This window comes from Nelumbo nucifera, chromosome 2 (genome assembly GCF_055504915.1).
Source record: "Nelumbo nucifera cultivar China Antique chromosome 2, China Antique-T2T, whole genome shotgun sequence".
NCBI lineage: Eukaryota > Viridiplantae > Streptophyta > Magnoliopsida > Proteales > Nelumbonaceae > Nelumbo > Nelumbo nucifera.
The window spans coordinates 3468895-3485642 of NC_142650.1; the positions used below are offsets into that span (position 1 = coordinate 3468895).

At 38.6% G+C, this 16748-nt stretch overlaps 1 protein-coding gene across 1 annotated transcript in view; it reads left to right on the forward strand.

Annotated features, from left to right (window-relative positions):
- The window catches only part of LOC104594586 (uncharacterized), a 62217-nt gene that overhangs the window by 24719 nt on the left and 20750 nt on the right, over window positions 1-16748 (forward strand). Inside the window, exons 7-10 of the mRNA XM_010254939.2 lie at window positions 6319-6498; window positions 8867-8918; window positions 9494-9775; window positions 15529-15639. Of these exons, the coding sequence (XP_010253241.1) occupies window positions 6319-6498; window positions 8867-8918; window positions 9494-9775; window positions 15529-15639 (625 nt within the window). The remainder of the gene's footprint in view (window positions 1-6318; window positions 6499-8866; window positions 8919-9493; window positions 9776-15528; window positions 15640-16748) is intronic.

Below are 16748 nucleotides of genomic sequence, written 5' to 3' on the forward strand. Positions count from 1 at the left end.
GCTTGAAAGTGAAGTTTTGGAGGGATGTATGGTGTGACAACAGATGATTGGTGGAGTCATTTATAGAAGGAAGCATATGTGGTTGATTACATGCAAATACTGAATGGTAATGCTGTTTGGTCTTCACAATTCCACAGGAACCTAAATGATTGAGAAGTAGCTCCCATGCTGGAACTGCTGAAGAAGTTGTATGACTTACAAATTAATCACAATAGAGCTGATAGAGGGGGTGTGGGCATGGGAAATGCTGGAGGCGTGCCTCCAAATGAGACGCTAAGAAAACGCCTGGAGGCGCAGCCTAGAAGCGTACAGACACTTGAGGTGTACACCTCCATTTTGCTTTATACAAGTGGGTAACCGTTTTATCATGTTCCCATTATATATCTAGAGGATGAAAACCCTCCAAAAACTATATATGAACCAACCACATAAGACAATAACAAGAACATGTAAAACATCTAGAAAACACTTATGCCTCCTTGTGCTCCAAACTATGCGTCCTGACTCCAAGTAGTGGAATGCCTTGTGTTAGTGTTCGGTCTGCCTGTTAGACTGATAACAGTCAAGGAAGAGAGAGAGAGAGAAGAGAGAAGGAGAGAAAGAGAGAAAGGAGAAGAGCAGAAGAGAAACAAGGAGAAAAGATTCTGGTTCGAATGAGAGAAAAAGTTCATTCTCCCATTCGGCCAGATGCATTTTATATTACTAAAATAATATGGAAAAGTCACATATGCCCCTACTTAAGTTAGGGACATTAAATCTAACATAAACTTACACATCAACACCCAAACACAAGCACAAAGACAAAATTACCTCTACATACTCGACACTAACACTCCCCCTCAAGCTAGAGAGTATATATCATATAATCCCAGCCTGTTACATATGTAGTCCACTCTCCCTCGACTCAACCCTTTAGTAAACAAATCTGTCCATTGGTTCCCTGTGTTGACATATGCAGTGTCTATCACTCCACTTAGCACCTTCTCTCTGACAAAGTGACAGTCAACCTCTATGTGTTTGGTTCTCTCATGAAACACAGGATTAGAGGAAATGTGAACTGCAGCCTGATTGTCACAGTAGAGCTTCATTGGAGTATCAACAGTGTATCCCATCTCCTGTAGAAGGTTCCTTAGCCACACTAATTCACACGTAGTAGTATGTGCCATAGCTCTATATTCTGCCTCTGCACTGCTTCTTGCCACAACTGTCTGCTTCTTGCTTTTCCATGTCACCAGATTATCCCCAAGAAAAGTGCAATAGCCTGTGGTAGATCTCCTATCAGATATAGAACCGACCCAATCAACATCAGTATATCCTTCTATTTCAAGTTTTCCACCACTTCTGTATATCAAACCACGACCAGGAGCCCCCTTTAAATACCTTGCAATCCTTATAACCGCATCCCAATGTGGAACTAGAGGTTTCTGCATGAACTGACTTACCACACTAATTGCGAATGAAATGTCTGTCCGAGTGATGGTTAGGTAGTTCAGTTTACCTACCAGCCGCCGGTATCTGCCAGGGTCTTCAAACACTTCACCCATATCACTGCTCAACTTAGTGTTTGTTTCCATAGGAGTTTCAGCTGGTTTAGCACCTAACAAACCTGTTTCTTCAAGCAAATCAAGAGCATATTTTCTCTGACACAAGTTAATACCATGCTTGGACCTTGCTACTTCTATCCCCAAGAAATACTTCAATTTTTCAAGGTCCTTTGTCTGAAAATGTTCCTACAGAAAGATCTTCAACCTGTCAATGCCCATTTTATCATTCCCGGTAATGACAATATCATCTACATACACCACTAATAGGATCTTCCCTGCCTGAGAGTCATGACTGAAGACGGAATGGTCAACTTGCCACCGTTTCATACCAAACTTCTTTACTACCTCACTAAATCTACCAAACCATGCTCGAGGAGACTGTTTAAGCCCATAAATGGCCTTCAGTAGCCGGCACACCTAATCATCCTCCCCCTGAGCAACAAACCCCGGTGGTTGCTTCATATAGACCTCTTTGAGCAGATCACCATGCAAGAAGGCATTCTTGATATCAAGCTGATAGAGGGGGCCAATCATACATCGCAGCAAGAGAAATCACAACACAGATTGAACCAATCTTAGCAACCGGGGAGAGAGTCTGTGTAATCAATACCATAGGTTTGGGAATACCCTTTGGCAACCAATCTAGCTTCCAGCCACGCTACACTACCATCAGGTAAGTACTTAACCGTATAAACCCACTTACAACCAACAACCTGCTTATCAGGAGGAAGAGTGGTGAGTTCCCATGTATGATTATGAGCCAGAGCTGAGAGTTCTTCTTCCATCGCACGTCACCATCCTGGAGAGGCAAGGGCATCCTAGACATCCTTAGGTTTAACGACAGAGGATAACAAAGAGACAAACTGGCGATGGGAAGTGGAAAGGTGTGTTAGTGAAACATAATTAGAAATAGGATGAAGAGTATAACTGCACTTACCTTTCCACAAGGCATTGGGAAGATCAAGGCCAGATACTGGGGTTGGGGCTGGTGTGGTAACAGCTGCCGGATCTGTCGACGATGATGAAGCTAGTGGAGGTGCCGGTACATGTGGACGATGTGTATACACGTGATGGATCGATGGTCGTTCAACAGGTGGTGGCACCGGAGGCAAAGACTTGGTCACTACGGGAACAAGGGGAACAAAGTCCACAATTGGAAGAGGAAGGGGAGGAGGTGATGAGGAGGAAGAAACATCAAAGGACCTCAAGAAGAATGGAGTAGACTCAAAGAAAGTAACATCAGCACATACAAAGGAACGTCGAGAATGACCATCAAGGATAGACGTGGGCATCCGGTTAACAAAGAAGCAGAAAGTAAGCACTGCATCACTCCAAAAGGATTTGGGAACATTTATGTGATGCACGAGGGACCGAGCTATTTCCAAGAGGTGACGATTCTTTCTCTCAGTCACCCTGTTTTGTTGTGGGGTGTAGGTACACGAAGTCTGATGGATAATGCCATGTTGGTCTAGGTAGTCTTGAAATGATGAAGAGAGATATTCCCGACCATTATCAGAACGAAAAATTTTAATGTGAACACCAAATTGGTTGCGAATCTCAACATAAAACTTTTGGAAAATGGTAAACAATTCACTTCTTTCTTTCATTAAATAGAGCCACGTCATCATTGAATAATCATCAACAAAAATGACAATATTTATATCCATTGTATGTCATCACTTTATAAGGACCCCAAACATCTGAATGAACTAAAGAAAAATGACTCAATACACGATTATCAACTCTAGGACTTAAGGGAACACGATGATGTTTCCTAAATTGACACGACTCATAATCCAAAACAGAAAGATGACTCAATGAAGGAACCAAAGACTTCAAAACTTTCAGTGAAGGATGACCAAATCGACAGTGCCACTGGAGAGGAGAGAGGGACGATTGGTGAGCTGTTGACGTACTTCCACCACCATCAAGATAATACAATCCACCAGCTTCATGCCCTCCACCAATCTTCATCCCCGTCTTGAGATCCTAAAAAACACACGAAGAGGGGTAAAAGGTAATGGAGCAATTAAGAGACTTGGTCAACTTACTAACAGACATAAGATTAAAAGGAAATTTAGGGACATACAAAACTGAGGACAGGGATACAGGGCCCAAGTCAACATTACCAACACCACAAATGGAGGATGTGGAACCATTAGCAAGGGTAACAGATTGTGATGTTGGGCAGTGAGAGAGGGAAGAAAACACACTTGGAGTTCCAGTCATGTTATCGGAGGCTTCAGAATCAATAATCCAGGGATGGGGTGTGGATGCCAGACAAGCCATACCTGAGTGTGCTAGAGTGGCCGTGTTCTGCTGAGATGTGGTCTGTACTAACCTCTCATACTCATCACGGGGAATACTCATCATCTCCTTCCCAGCAACATCTGTGGATGTAGGAGATACCTGATCGGCTAAATGGCTCTCCTATCTGAAGCTACTATCACTGGTCACGGCATGATTGGCCCAAGTTGAAGGTGGAGCATGCAAGTCATAGCAACAATTGACGGTATGTCCATCCATACCACAGTGTGTACACCTCCTTGGACCCTAACTACGACCTCTGCCACGGGCTCCCCCTGAATCTCGACCTCTAGTACGACCACCACCACGGTTATATATAGGTCCACTACCACCACTCCGGCCATATGCCGGTCCACTACTACCACTACGGCCAGACTAAGCTCCCCGAGCTCCACCTCTAACACCATGGCCTTTGGATACTGCTAGGGCTGATCTATCGGAAATATTAAAGTTCTCGATAGATCCAATGGAAATCCTCCTGAGTCGAGCAAACACCTCTTCTAAGGAAGGGAGAGCTGACCCTCCTAGTATCTGAGCCCGCACTGGTTCATATTCAGATTTCAGCCCCACCAAAAACCAAGTCACATCAAGTTGTTCTCTCTGTTGTTGCTGAATTTTGACATCAGAAGTGAGGGGGTGATAAACATTTAATTCATTACGAATGTTTCTCGTACTAGCATAGTACTCCTCAAGAATCTGATTACCCTGTTGTAGATTAAAGTATTCCTGGTACAACTGATATACTCTGGTTGTGTTGTCTTGACCCGAATACAGCTTTTTAGCATGGTCCCACACTTCTTTTGTAGTATCAAGGAACATGGAATTTACACTAATCTTGGGTCCTATACTATTCCATAACCATGTGATGATCTGTGCTACTGCCTGCTCCCAATCATCATAGTCAGGAGAATCGGTGGAAGGTTTTTCATCCCTTATGTGCTTCACCTTCTTCTGTTTGAGGAACACCCCCCCTTCGAATCACACTGAAGGGTGCACAAACCCTAGCACACTACAATCTGAAATCCCACCATACAGTCTGAAATAGACTTCTCATTTGATTCACACCAAAAAAAATGCATAAAACCTCTTACTTGATCACCGAAAATCAGACCACACAAGACACCCACTGCACTACACGAATCAGCCCTCTTCTCTTCATCGATTAGGGGAGGGCTTCTTAGAAACTGCAGCTACCGACCACAAACACCACAATTGGAGGCATAGAAACCTCCAAGGGAAGAGGGTGATCACTCCTTTTCAGCCCTGTTCCTTATCTCTAGCTAATGGCGAAGAAAATAAGAGAAAACCCTAGGTTGGGTGCGCAGATAACAGAATTCTGGGCAGATTTGATTTGCTCAGTTTTGCTCTGATACCATGTTAGTGTTCGGTCTGCCTGTTAGACTGATAACAGTCAAGGAAGAGAGAGAGAAGAGCAGAAGAGAAACAAGGAGAAAAGATTCTGGTTCGAATGAGAGAAAAAGTTCATTCTCCCATTTGGCCAGATGTATTTTATATTACTAAAATAATGTGGAAAAGTCACATATGCCCTACTTAAGTTAGGGACATTAAATCTAACTTAAACTTACACATCAGCACCTAAACACAAGCACAAAGACAGAATTACCCCTACATACTCAACACTAACACCTTGCATCATGTCTCTGTGCTTTAAAATATTGGAAAAATCAGGCCAATTCTCTGTCAGTTCTTTTTACACAATTTGGCATGGTTAGATGGTCAAGATTTCCCTGCTAGCACAGAAGTGGGATGGTGGATAGCACAGATTCTGTCCTATGAGATGGTTGCATGGAATCAGTAGATCATCTGCTGCTTAATTGTTCCTTTTCATACTCCATTTGGGTTAGAGTATTCAGCTTGTTTGCCATCAAAGGGTGCTGACCAGCCACTTTGATGGATTTCCCAAAAAAGTTTTAGGTTGGAAGGTCTGAGTAAAAGGGGGAAAATTGCATGGAATATCATTTCTGCAGCTGTCTTTTGGATACTATGGCAGGAGAGGAATGCAAGGGTGTTCCAGAGCAAAAGCATATTTGAAGATTATGTTTTTTTTTTTTTTTTTCAGAATATTATAGGAAAGTTACACTCTTGGTTGGTTAACAGAATGTTCAAAGGGAGAAACCATAATTCCTTTTTGTATACAGGGCTGCAAGGCAGTGTTTGTATATTTCCAGCGTACATCCACTAGTTGTACATACTTTTTTTGCTTTATAGTAATGAAATGAATACAATACTTTACCTTTTCTCTAAAACTAAAAAAATCTATTTGTAAGCTATATAAGTAGATAAAATAATGAAACCACTTATTCATTTTTTTCTTTAAAGGTGAACTAGTTGTTATTTGTTAATGCATTTCAAGATATTGGAAGGAGTATTTCAACTAATGAAGTTTGGGACTTTACCGCCTCTCCTCTCTTTTCTTCATGTCTAACAAATGTTTATTGTCAATCAGTGAACAGCAGCCTTTGCGGTTGAATGCTGCTGAAGTATATGAGGTTATAGCTGCGGTTTGCTCGGAGACATCTTCACCAAATGCAAACCTTATGACAGTTTCATCTAATTTAAGTAACAATAGTGGAAAACCCTCTATGGATGTTGCAGTCAGTGTCCTTATCAAACTTGTTATTGACATGTATGCTCTCCATACTTTTTCCTGTTAAAGTTTATATCCTTTTGAATATGATTTCAGTACGTCTCTTTTTATATTTTATTAGTTTTTTGCATGCAAACTTTAGGAAACCCTTGGTTATTGCTTGGTCATGTAAAATCATTGTTTTTTGATAAGTAAAAATTCTCTGATATTAATTGAAATCAACATAGATAAGCAACATTACAAGCATCCCAGGGAGAGGCACGAGGTGCAGCCTCACTCTAAAAGAAAGTACAGAAAAAAAATTACAGTTGAGATCTATCAAAAAAAAAAAAAATTACAGTTGAGCTAAGTAAACCTGATTCCTAAGTATCCCCTGCTTTGCTAAAGAAGCCAATGCATTGGCTTCCCTCCCCACCCAATGTATAACCAAATTCATATTTCTTGTTAACCAAGTGAGCTTCATTTCATCCCTATAACACCATATCACTGTTTCTGGATCTTTCAGCTAGCCCGCTACCACCTTAGAGTCCCCTTCAACCACCAAATTCTCCAAGTTCATCTCTTTTGCAATCTGAACACCTTGTAAAACTGCATACAGTTCAGTCCTTAAAGAGTCCCCACTTCCCACTGGTCCTGAGTAGTGTGCCACTACATTCCCTTCCTTATCTCTTATGACCCTTCCAATTTCAGAAGGGCCTGGGTTTGCCTTGGCTACTTCCATCAAAATTTGGTTTGTTACAATCGTGATTCTATAAATTAACAATGATTCGGGACAAGGCTTTGCTATTGGGAAGAAGCGTGCCTTCATGGTGACATGAACCTGGCAATAATCACAATTCCCTTCAATTGTCTCTGGATAAATCCCCAAGTTTTTTGTTTTTGTAAATCCTTCATTTGCACTTCTGCATCTTATATTTTCAAATTTGTTAGTGCCCTTTTTACTCTTGGTTTATTTACATTTTTACCCTCAATTAGAAAAGGATGACCAGTATGCTACTTTCATATTGAATTACAAATCATCCTTATTTCAATTGCATTGATTGGAAGTACATGGTTTAAATCAATTGTATTGGTTGGAAGTCTATGAATTCATGCAAAAGCTAACAAAATCAACATGCATTATTGGATCAATCATGAAATCTAGAACATAGGATCAATCATGAAGTACCGGGACCATTGCTTGGTGCAAGGGCACAATCCTGTGTTGAAAAGCACCAGATTGTTGCTTCGGATCTAGAGCAAACACTTGTAAAAAATGCCAAAGGTTAGGTTTGTATCCCAGTCCACCCCTCCCAAGACCCAAAGTCCCTAGATTGCTTGGACCAACTTTGGGTTCAGGAACCTGGGAATATTGGATTCAGGGGTCACTGTGGCTATGCTTTAATCTTTATTGTTTATAATATACTTGATTTTATATAAATGATGCATTAATTGATAAGATAACAAATGAAATGAAGAAGCATAAATGATGCAAACAGTACTACAGATTGGGGTGATTCTTCTCTAAGGTTGAGGCTTTCATATGGCTTGACACTTGAGTAAGTACCTAATGTGGATAAATTATTGGTGAGGGGGCTATAGTTGTTGGGTCATAGTTTTATGTGAATTCAGAAAGTTCCATCTCTTTTTTCATTGCCATGTATCTAGGATCATATACAACTTCTTAACCGTTGAGGGTGGAATGGTAATTCCTATGGAGCCTCATGTGCTTCTAGGAATTTGACTGGAAATTCTGATGAAGCCTTTATATCAGTTCTCGGGAGCCATATTCATGTTGGTTCACTTTTCAAAGATTCAGTAAGTGCTAAAGAGCTTCAATGAGCTTAACAGAATTAATTTTGGGAGGGCGTCTTAAGAAATTAATGTATCATTGTGTTGTCCTTTTTTCCTTTTCCTTGTTTTCTTTTTTTGTTCAAGAAACTGCATTAGCTTCTTTATTCTTACATGCCACTTTCTATATTTCATGTTCATTAAACAGAATGGAATGGCGAAACAGGATTCATGTAGCTGACGCCATATAGATAGGATAAGGCTTGGATGATTGATAAATGAAATACTAATAAAATTAAAGGATCATATTAAAACTTTTGGTTGTAATTTCGAAAGTTTAGCTTAGGAATCCAATATCTTATTGCTACATATCATGGACTTGCAAAGACAAGAGTCCCCCAGAGAGTTGAGTTGTGCTGTGATGTGTGTTTAGATGCAGCATTCAGGGTTTTTGACAAGTCCAAGTTACATAGGCTAGAATTTTGTTTTCGTAAAATGCTTTCCCATTATTAATAGCATTTTCCCCATTTGAGGTTTAATAAGGCAATGGCTAACAGTTCTTTCCAAGTTGAATTGTTTCATTGGTTTATAGTGTTCTCACTGTTGAAGGAATTATTAAGCTGAGTTTCTTTTGTAGGTATGTATTGGATTCTCAGGCTGCTGCTCCTCTCACTCTTTCTATGCTACAGGTGCTGTACCAATTTGTGTTTCCTTCTCTTTTTTGGTTTTCTGATGGGTAGTGATTTATGGGCTTAAAAAATGAAAAAAAGAAACTCATTTAAAAAGATCATAATAATACAGAGTATACAATATATACCAGAAAACACTTCAGGAAAGAATTATAAAATACCCCTAAGCAATAATTAATCAATGAACCATTCAGATGGTGCCTAGATCTGCCAATGACCTTACCACACTTTCTATGGTGGGTTAAGGGGGCTCCATGCCCTGGGGTGCGCAGCAGTAAGTTTATTATGCATCTTTAATTCTGTATATAATATAACCCGATATGGTGTGTCAGTCATGCCATGTTCCTTTCCTCCTTTACTTGCGTTCTTTTTTTATTTTTTTATTTTTTTATGTGAAGGGGTTCATATTTCTTATTACTCTAATAAACTGTCTTGCAACTGCTGTAGCTGTACCCCAAAATACATTTCAGGCCTGTCCATCCTGCTTCTTGGCAAGCTATCTGCTATGAAATGCAGTTGGCTTCTTATGATGACAGATGTGATTATATTCTCATTTTTGTGTGATTGCTTCACAGGAAATGCTTAGTTCTCCAAGGTTGACCTCTAGGGTCCGTGCATTCGATTTAGTTCTGAACCTTGGAGTTCATGCTCATTTACTGGAGCCTATGCTTCCTGATGATCCTCCCACAATTGATGAAGAGTGTTCTCAAGCAATGTATTTGAACAATGAAGAGAAATTTGCAACACAAGTCAAGAGAATGGATTCTTCCAAGCAAAATGGAAACTCCTCTGCCATTGATAGTTTCGAGTCTTGGCTTTTGAAGATTTTGTATGAGATTCTTCTTCTACTTGTTCAGGTAAACAATGTTCTTGTATTCTCAGTGAAAGCTGGGCTGCTTTACTTAAAGAGTTTCTGTTATCATCATGAAAAACATGCACATATGAGATTCTTCTTCTACTTGTTCAGCTAAACAGTGTTCTTGTATTCTCAGTGAAAGCTGAGCTGCTTTACTCAAAGAGTTTCTGTTACCATCAAGAAAACCATGTACATTTGATAATACCCAGAGGTTGTTGTCCATTCAACTGGAGAGAGATCTCACTTTTTTTTTTTTTAATTTGGTTTTTAAAACGCTTATACTAAATCTTAAGTGAATTTAAACTGGAAATGGATACATATAGGTCCAGAAACACGAGTTTAATCTCCCTCTCTCTCTCTCTGGGCATAAAACAAAAATCTTATTATGACTCAATCACTAGATTTCTTGAGCAGATAAATTCCGATTAATAAAAACCAAAGGAGTTTGTTAAAAATCTTGTATACAAAAATCTAAGGATTATAACTCAATGATAGAGTTTGTGCTAGGTCTATGCTCTTTACGAGAGTGTCTGGCTATCTTATTCTAATATTCTTTCTCTTCATTTTTTATTCAGGCATAATTCAAAATTTAAGAAGCTTTTCCATAAAAAAGTGAGACTGGATAATGCTAATATTGTTATAAAGTTAAAGAACACTATTTGTAGAATTTTTGCAAATCATAATATTGTTATCTGTATAACAAAAAATGAAATGTGTAATAAATTCCTAACTTAAATCATTAAGGCAATGGTAACATTCCACATATCTCTCTTAGTGGGACAAAACAAGTGGCTAGATTAATTATTTCTTCTCTTTCTTCCTTTTTGTTTTAATTTTAAGGGGGAGGGAAATTGGTGAGAGTATTTTAGTCAGTCCAAAGAAGGGTTTTCCCACCTTTTTTTTCCTCAAGAAAGTCTCAGTGACAACAACATACTTAAGCCTTAATTGCATCATTGAAAAGAGAAAGGGGTAGTTAGGTTTCTGTATGTTAGATCAAACTATGGGTCTTCCCAGTGGTGATCCTAAGTGTTTTTTTCCCTTTTTTTGTTTTTTTTTATGGCAAGTAGTGATCCTAAGTTGAAAGAGAGAGAATAGTGGGTCTTTTTGAGTTTAAAAAGTCCCCCCTCTATATTCTAGTAGTAAGCCTATACAATGGGAAGGTTCTTTCTTTCTTTCTTTCTTTTTTTTTTTTCTTTTTCTTTTGATAAGGTCGGATTTTACACTCATTGAACAATGCATTTAAATGAGATTCTTGGAACAAGGTTAAGTTGCTTCGTTTAGGTAAGTAAATGATATGAAGTAAGGATTGATACTGAAATTTTCAGTATTGAGTGTTTCAAATGTACAATACTCTGCCTTTTGATATGTTTCTCAGTTTGAAGTTTCAGGAATAATCATGTGAGGAGGGTTTCTAATGTTTAAACCCATATACACTCCCTAACTCTCTATATTGAGCATTTGGTGACCTTGAAAACCGATATGTTGCAATATTTTGAACCTTGCTTGGAAGTTAATCCAAATTGTGTGGTGAAGAGGCCTCATTAAATTGTGTGGGCATAGTTGGCTAACTTAAACTTCTTACAGGCTGTTTTTTTTTTTTTTTTGACTAATAAAGGTTGATTTCCTAAAACATTAGGGGCCCCATTCTAGCTGGTCCCAACCTTCTGGGTTCTTTATTTATTGCAATAAGTGGTTGTCATACTTGAACCCATGTTTCACACTAGTCAACACAAGATTTTACCATCACACCAAGCAATGACCCCTTTTCTATACTTACTATTCAAGTAATTCAACATTATTGGAATGGTATTGGTACTTTGTTTTGATTATCTTAATTGTGCATGATTTTTTTCTTAATTGTGTATGTTTTTTTTTTTTGATAATTAAATTAAAATTTCATTAAGAGAAAGACCAGTTCAGATACAAGCTTCCCATGAAGAGGCACGAGCTGTGCCCTCTCCCAATAAAAGAAGTTAGAAAACAGGAAACAAAATCAAATTACAATTGAGCCCAAAACAATTGTTCCTTGTTTGCCCCTTGCTTTGCTAGATAATCAGCCAAAGCATTTGTTGATCTCCCCACCCATTGTGTTCTTACAATCAAGCTCCTTGTTAGCCATTTGAATTTCTTAATTTCATTCTTAAAGCACCAGACCATAGACTCTGGGTTCTGTAGCCAATCCACTGACACCTTGGAATCCCCTTCAATTAGCAATTGTTCCACACCTAGATGAACTGCAAGATGTACACCCTGGATGACATCTAGCAATTCTGCCCTAGCAGAGGTCCCAACTCCTAGAGGACCCGAGTAAAGGAGAACCACATTACCGATCTCATTCCTCAGCACCCCTCCCATCCCAAAGGGGCTTGGATTACCTTGACTTCTGCCATCAAACTTCAGCTTCAAAAAACCTTCAAGAGGGGGTTCCTATCTCATACACACTCTAACCTTTAGAGAGGTGCAGCTCGCCACTGCTGACCAATTCCTCCAAATATCATTAAAGGAGAATTGGTGGAATAAATCCAGGGATTTTAGCCACAAAATCACCCTATCTAAAATCACCCTATTTAGTATGTACTTATTCACCTCTTGTAGGTTTCTCTCCTCTTGGAAGATTTTGGCATTCCTTTCTTTCCACACTGTCCAAATCAGCGTTGCTTATGCACACCTCCACATAATTCTTCCTCTTTTTTGATGCCAAGGGAATAGAAGGATCAAAGAGTTAGCTTACTTCTGCTGGCCTATGCCACCTGCACCTAAACAACAAAAAGAGCCACTCTCATAACTATGCAGTAAAGGAACAAGATATTAATAAATGGTAACAGTCCTCACCATGAGACTTGCAAAGAAAACACCAATTAGGTGAGGTGAGATAAAAGGAAAGGTCTTCTCTTTTGTAGAAAATCCAAGGTGTTTATTTTCCCATAATACACTTCCCAGCAGAAGGCCATAACCTTAGGCGGAATAGGCATAATGGGGAAGAACTGGTTTGAAGGGGACTGAGCAAGGGACTTGAAAAAATAAGCACAAGAAAAAAGACCCTTTTGGCCGGGGTGTCCAAATTTGTTTATCTAGTTCAGAAGGGTCCAAACAGACTTTATCAAGGCATGGCTCTAGTATCCTTACTAGAACAAGCTAAAGGGTAACATCCCAAGGTCAATTCTTGCTAGGTTTCATTTCTTTCTTTATGAATGAATATCAACTTGTTTCACGTGTCTCAGTCTCTGTGTCATTATTTCAACTCAATTCAACACTGTTCAACTCAGCCTTGTATCAAACTATTCAGGTCTACATGGATCAATCATGAGCCATGATTTCTATCAAATTATATGTCTTTAAGGCCAAGTTTGGGAGTGCTTAAAAATAAGTGCTTATTCGAAAGAGCCATGATTTCTATCGAATAAGCACTTATTTTGGGCTGGGACCACACCATTAAGCACTTATTCGAATTTTCTCTACCAAAACTGTCCCCGTTTATGTTTGAAATTTCCAATTATGCCCTTTGAAGGTAAAAACATAGGGTTTGACACATTGAGGCTTTCTTCTCCTTTGCCTTCTGCAACCAGTGGCAGAACTAGGATAGCTTGGCTGATTACTGCTCTTCTCCATCAAGGTGGGTGGTGGCCGATTATTGCCTCAGGAGTTATAATCTCCTATATTACAACAATGGCAGAAATCTCAGGAGTTGTAATCTCCTATTGTACATTATCCAAATAAAAAATTCAATTCCCTGCTTCTCCTGGCCTCTCGGCTGTGGGATTTGCTACTTTGCTTCAATTTCATGGGAATATCTTTATGCGGCGTTTGCACTGGTTCAACTCTGCAAATATGTGCATCGACAGGGGAAATCCAGAAGAGGGAGAGAGTTTGACCTCCCATTTTCATCTCCACCAATCCATCTCACATTAATCTCATTCACCTTAGGGAGTTATTCAGCTCCTGCAATATCTTGTGCCACAGATTCCCGAACCTCAACCCCGATGGCTGGGTTGAAGCTGTTGATACTCGATATCAGCAAGCTCAGAATTGCTCTCTCTCACAGCTCCATTGTAGTCTCTGTATTCTGCGAACCAGAGTTTTCTTATGGGGATCCTCCGACAGTATCAAGAAATCGAGATTTGTGATCAGACAACTGTTGGAGAGAGCAACTCCAGTGACGGAATCCAATGGTCGTTTGGTTGGTTTTGGTCAGGCAGTTTCTGATAATGGATCGACAGCTTATCTGCCCACCACTCACATAAGTTTGAAAAACTTGTGGTATATTTTGAAATTTTGAAAGAAAATGAAGGACAAAAGAGTCACAAGTGCTTATTTAAGTACTTATCGGAGAATTGACCACCAAACGCTCTATATGAAATAAATGCTTATTTTTTAAAATAAGTACTTAAAAAAGCTGGGTGCCAAATGCAAATAAGTGCTTATTTGAATAAGCACCTGTTTTTAAGCACTTATTTTTAACACAAGCACTCCCAAACTTGGCCTAAATCACTTTTTACCACTTCAGACTGTGTTTCCTTTGGTCTTCTCTTGCTCCCTTGCTCTTTCAGATCCTTCTACTTCCACACTTCATTCCATATTGGCTGGTCTTATAACTATCTCATGGAATCTGGACTCTGGAGTGGGAGGAGTTTTCAGGGATGATGGTCATATTAAAGCAATGATTTCAGGTCCAATTGGAATTGAGGATTACACAAGGTCAGAATTTTTTGCTATTAGCCAAGGAATCTACAGACAAGAGATATGAATCTGAACAAACTAATCATTGAAGGTGACCTCAAAGTGGTGATAGGATGGCTGATGACCAGTGTGTACCTACAGACTGCTCCAAGGGTTGTATGAATATTCATGTGCATATTCTGTTCATAATTAATAAAATCTTATGTTTTTCAAAAAAAAACCTGCGAGTGTTGTTGGTATATCACTACATTTTGTTCAAAGAGAAGAGGGAGAATATTATGGAGATACACAGGTAGCTGTATTATGGACTATTTGGGAGAAATAAAATAGCAGGATTTCCTAGGAAAAGAAAATATCTAGAACTAGAAGTATCATTGTTGACAGAACAAGCATTAAGGTGGTCCCTTGGGTTAAAACACAAATTATTTAATAATTTTCAGCGGAAGATTTTACTAGAGAATGGTATTGGATATCTAATTCAGCAATGCTTAGACAAAACATCTGATCATAATGGAGACCATTGGAAGTACATAAGTGGCCATGATGATTCGACAACAGAAGAACTGATAACTTTAGTACAGAGTCTAAAAGTGGCAAGATCTTTAAACCTCAACAATCTGATAGTGGAGGGTGACTCAAGAGTAGTTGTAGGCTGGATAAATAGCAGTAATCAGATCTCTTTTGGCAAAACTGGAACATGATGAAGGAAATACAAGACTTCGGGAGGAGCAGAATTATAGAATGTGTATGGGTACACTGATCAGCCAACAGCATGGCTGATGTGTTGGCAAGACAGGGCATAAATAGAGATCAGGTGTTCTTCAAAGGAATCAAAAGGGTGGGGCTAGGTGGCTATGCCAGCCTAAATTGAAGGGTCTCTGTTTTTGTGCATACTCTATTGATTCATTCTTTCAATAGAAGTTCAGTTATTCATAGAAAATATATCACTACATTTTGTTTGCTCGTATTTATACTAATAATTCTTTTGATTTTTTATCCAAGTCAATAAAAGAAGAGTATTCATTGTTTTCTGGTCCTCTTTTACCATCTTAGAAGTTTGCCTTTTAACTTTAACAGATAGAAGAAAAGGAAGAGACTGTCTGGGCATCTGCTCTTAGTTGTTTGCTTTACTTTGTATGTGATAGAGGCAAAATTTGGAGGAACAGATTGGAAGGTCTTGATATAAGGGTGAGTGATACCCATTTTTTGTTTATTAGTAACTTGTTCTTATTAAACTATAGAAAATATCCTCATTCCATATTAATAATTTATATCTTCTACTTTGATTTAATAAGTTTCTCTTAGAGGATTGTTTGTCTGGATAAGCACCATATATGGAAATTAACAGTTCTTCCTTTATCGTTGATGTACACTGCAGCCCAGTTATGTTCAATTGGAAGATATGTAACAAATGATGGTATTCATGTGATTTTCCATGACTTACACTGTCTTCTGGGAACCTTGATTGGTTTTATTGAATTTAATATTTCTGAAGTGAGTTTGACTTCTTAGTAGGCCATATGGTATTGGCTTGGAAGAATTATCAAACTTAATAACATTGTAATAAATTATTAGTATTCTTATTAGGAAATAATAACATTGTTGATAAAAATGAAGATAATTAAACTCTGCTGATGTGACATGGGAGTTAGCTGGGACTTTATTATATCATAATAATACAGGTGAAGAAAAAGAAGTGTTTTCTAGTGAATTTCCTGCAATCTGGACAGTTTCTAAGGAACTTAGGCATTTCTTATGTGGGTCCCAGAGGCTCTGTTGGGGTCTATACCGGAGCTACCCTCTGTATGAGGCCATGATGAGTAGGCCATCTGCTTCGTATCCCACGTTCACTTATTAGTTTGAGGGAAATAAAAAAATGTCTATGTCCAGGTTATGATAGTAATGTAAATACTGCTAATTCTCAATTTTTAGTTGATTTTTTTTTAGTGTTACTAGTAGGTGTCAATTTCTTTAGCAAGAGATCATGTGCAGGTTCAACAAGGTTGTTATGGACCTTAAGTCAGTACTTGTAACCTTTTGTAGGCCATTTCAAAACAGTCTAAACTTAGCCATTTGGGTTGATTTGGTGTATTAGGAAAAGTTTCTCAGTTATATATATCATTTTGATGAATACATTTTTCAGTTATATATCCATCAAGAATAAGTTCTCATTAATTTGATGTTATGTGGCAAAGCCATGTGCACTTTATTAGGTGTTTATGATCAGAAAAAAACTATTTGTGATATGGACCAACCATTTCTATTGACAATAAAAACAGTTTTCTTTCTTTTATAAA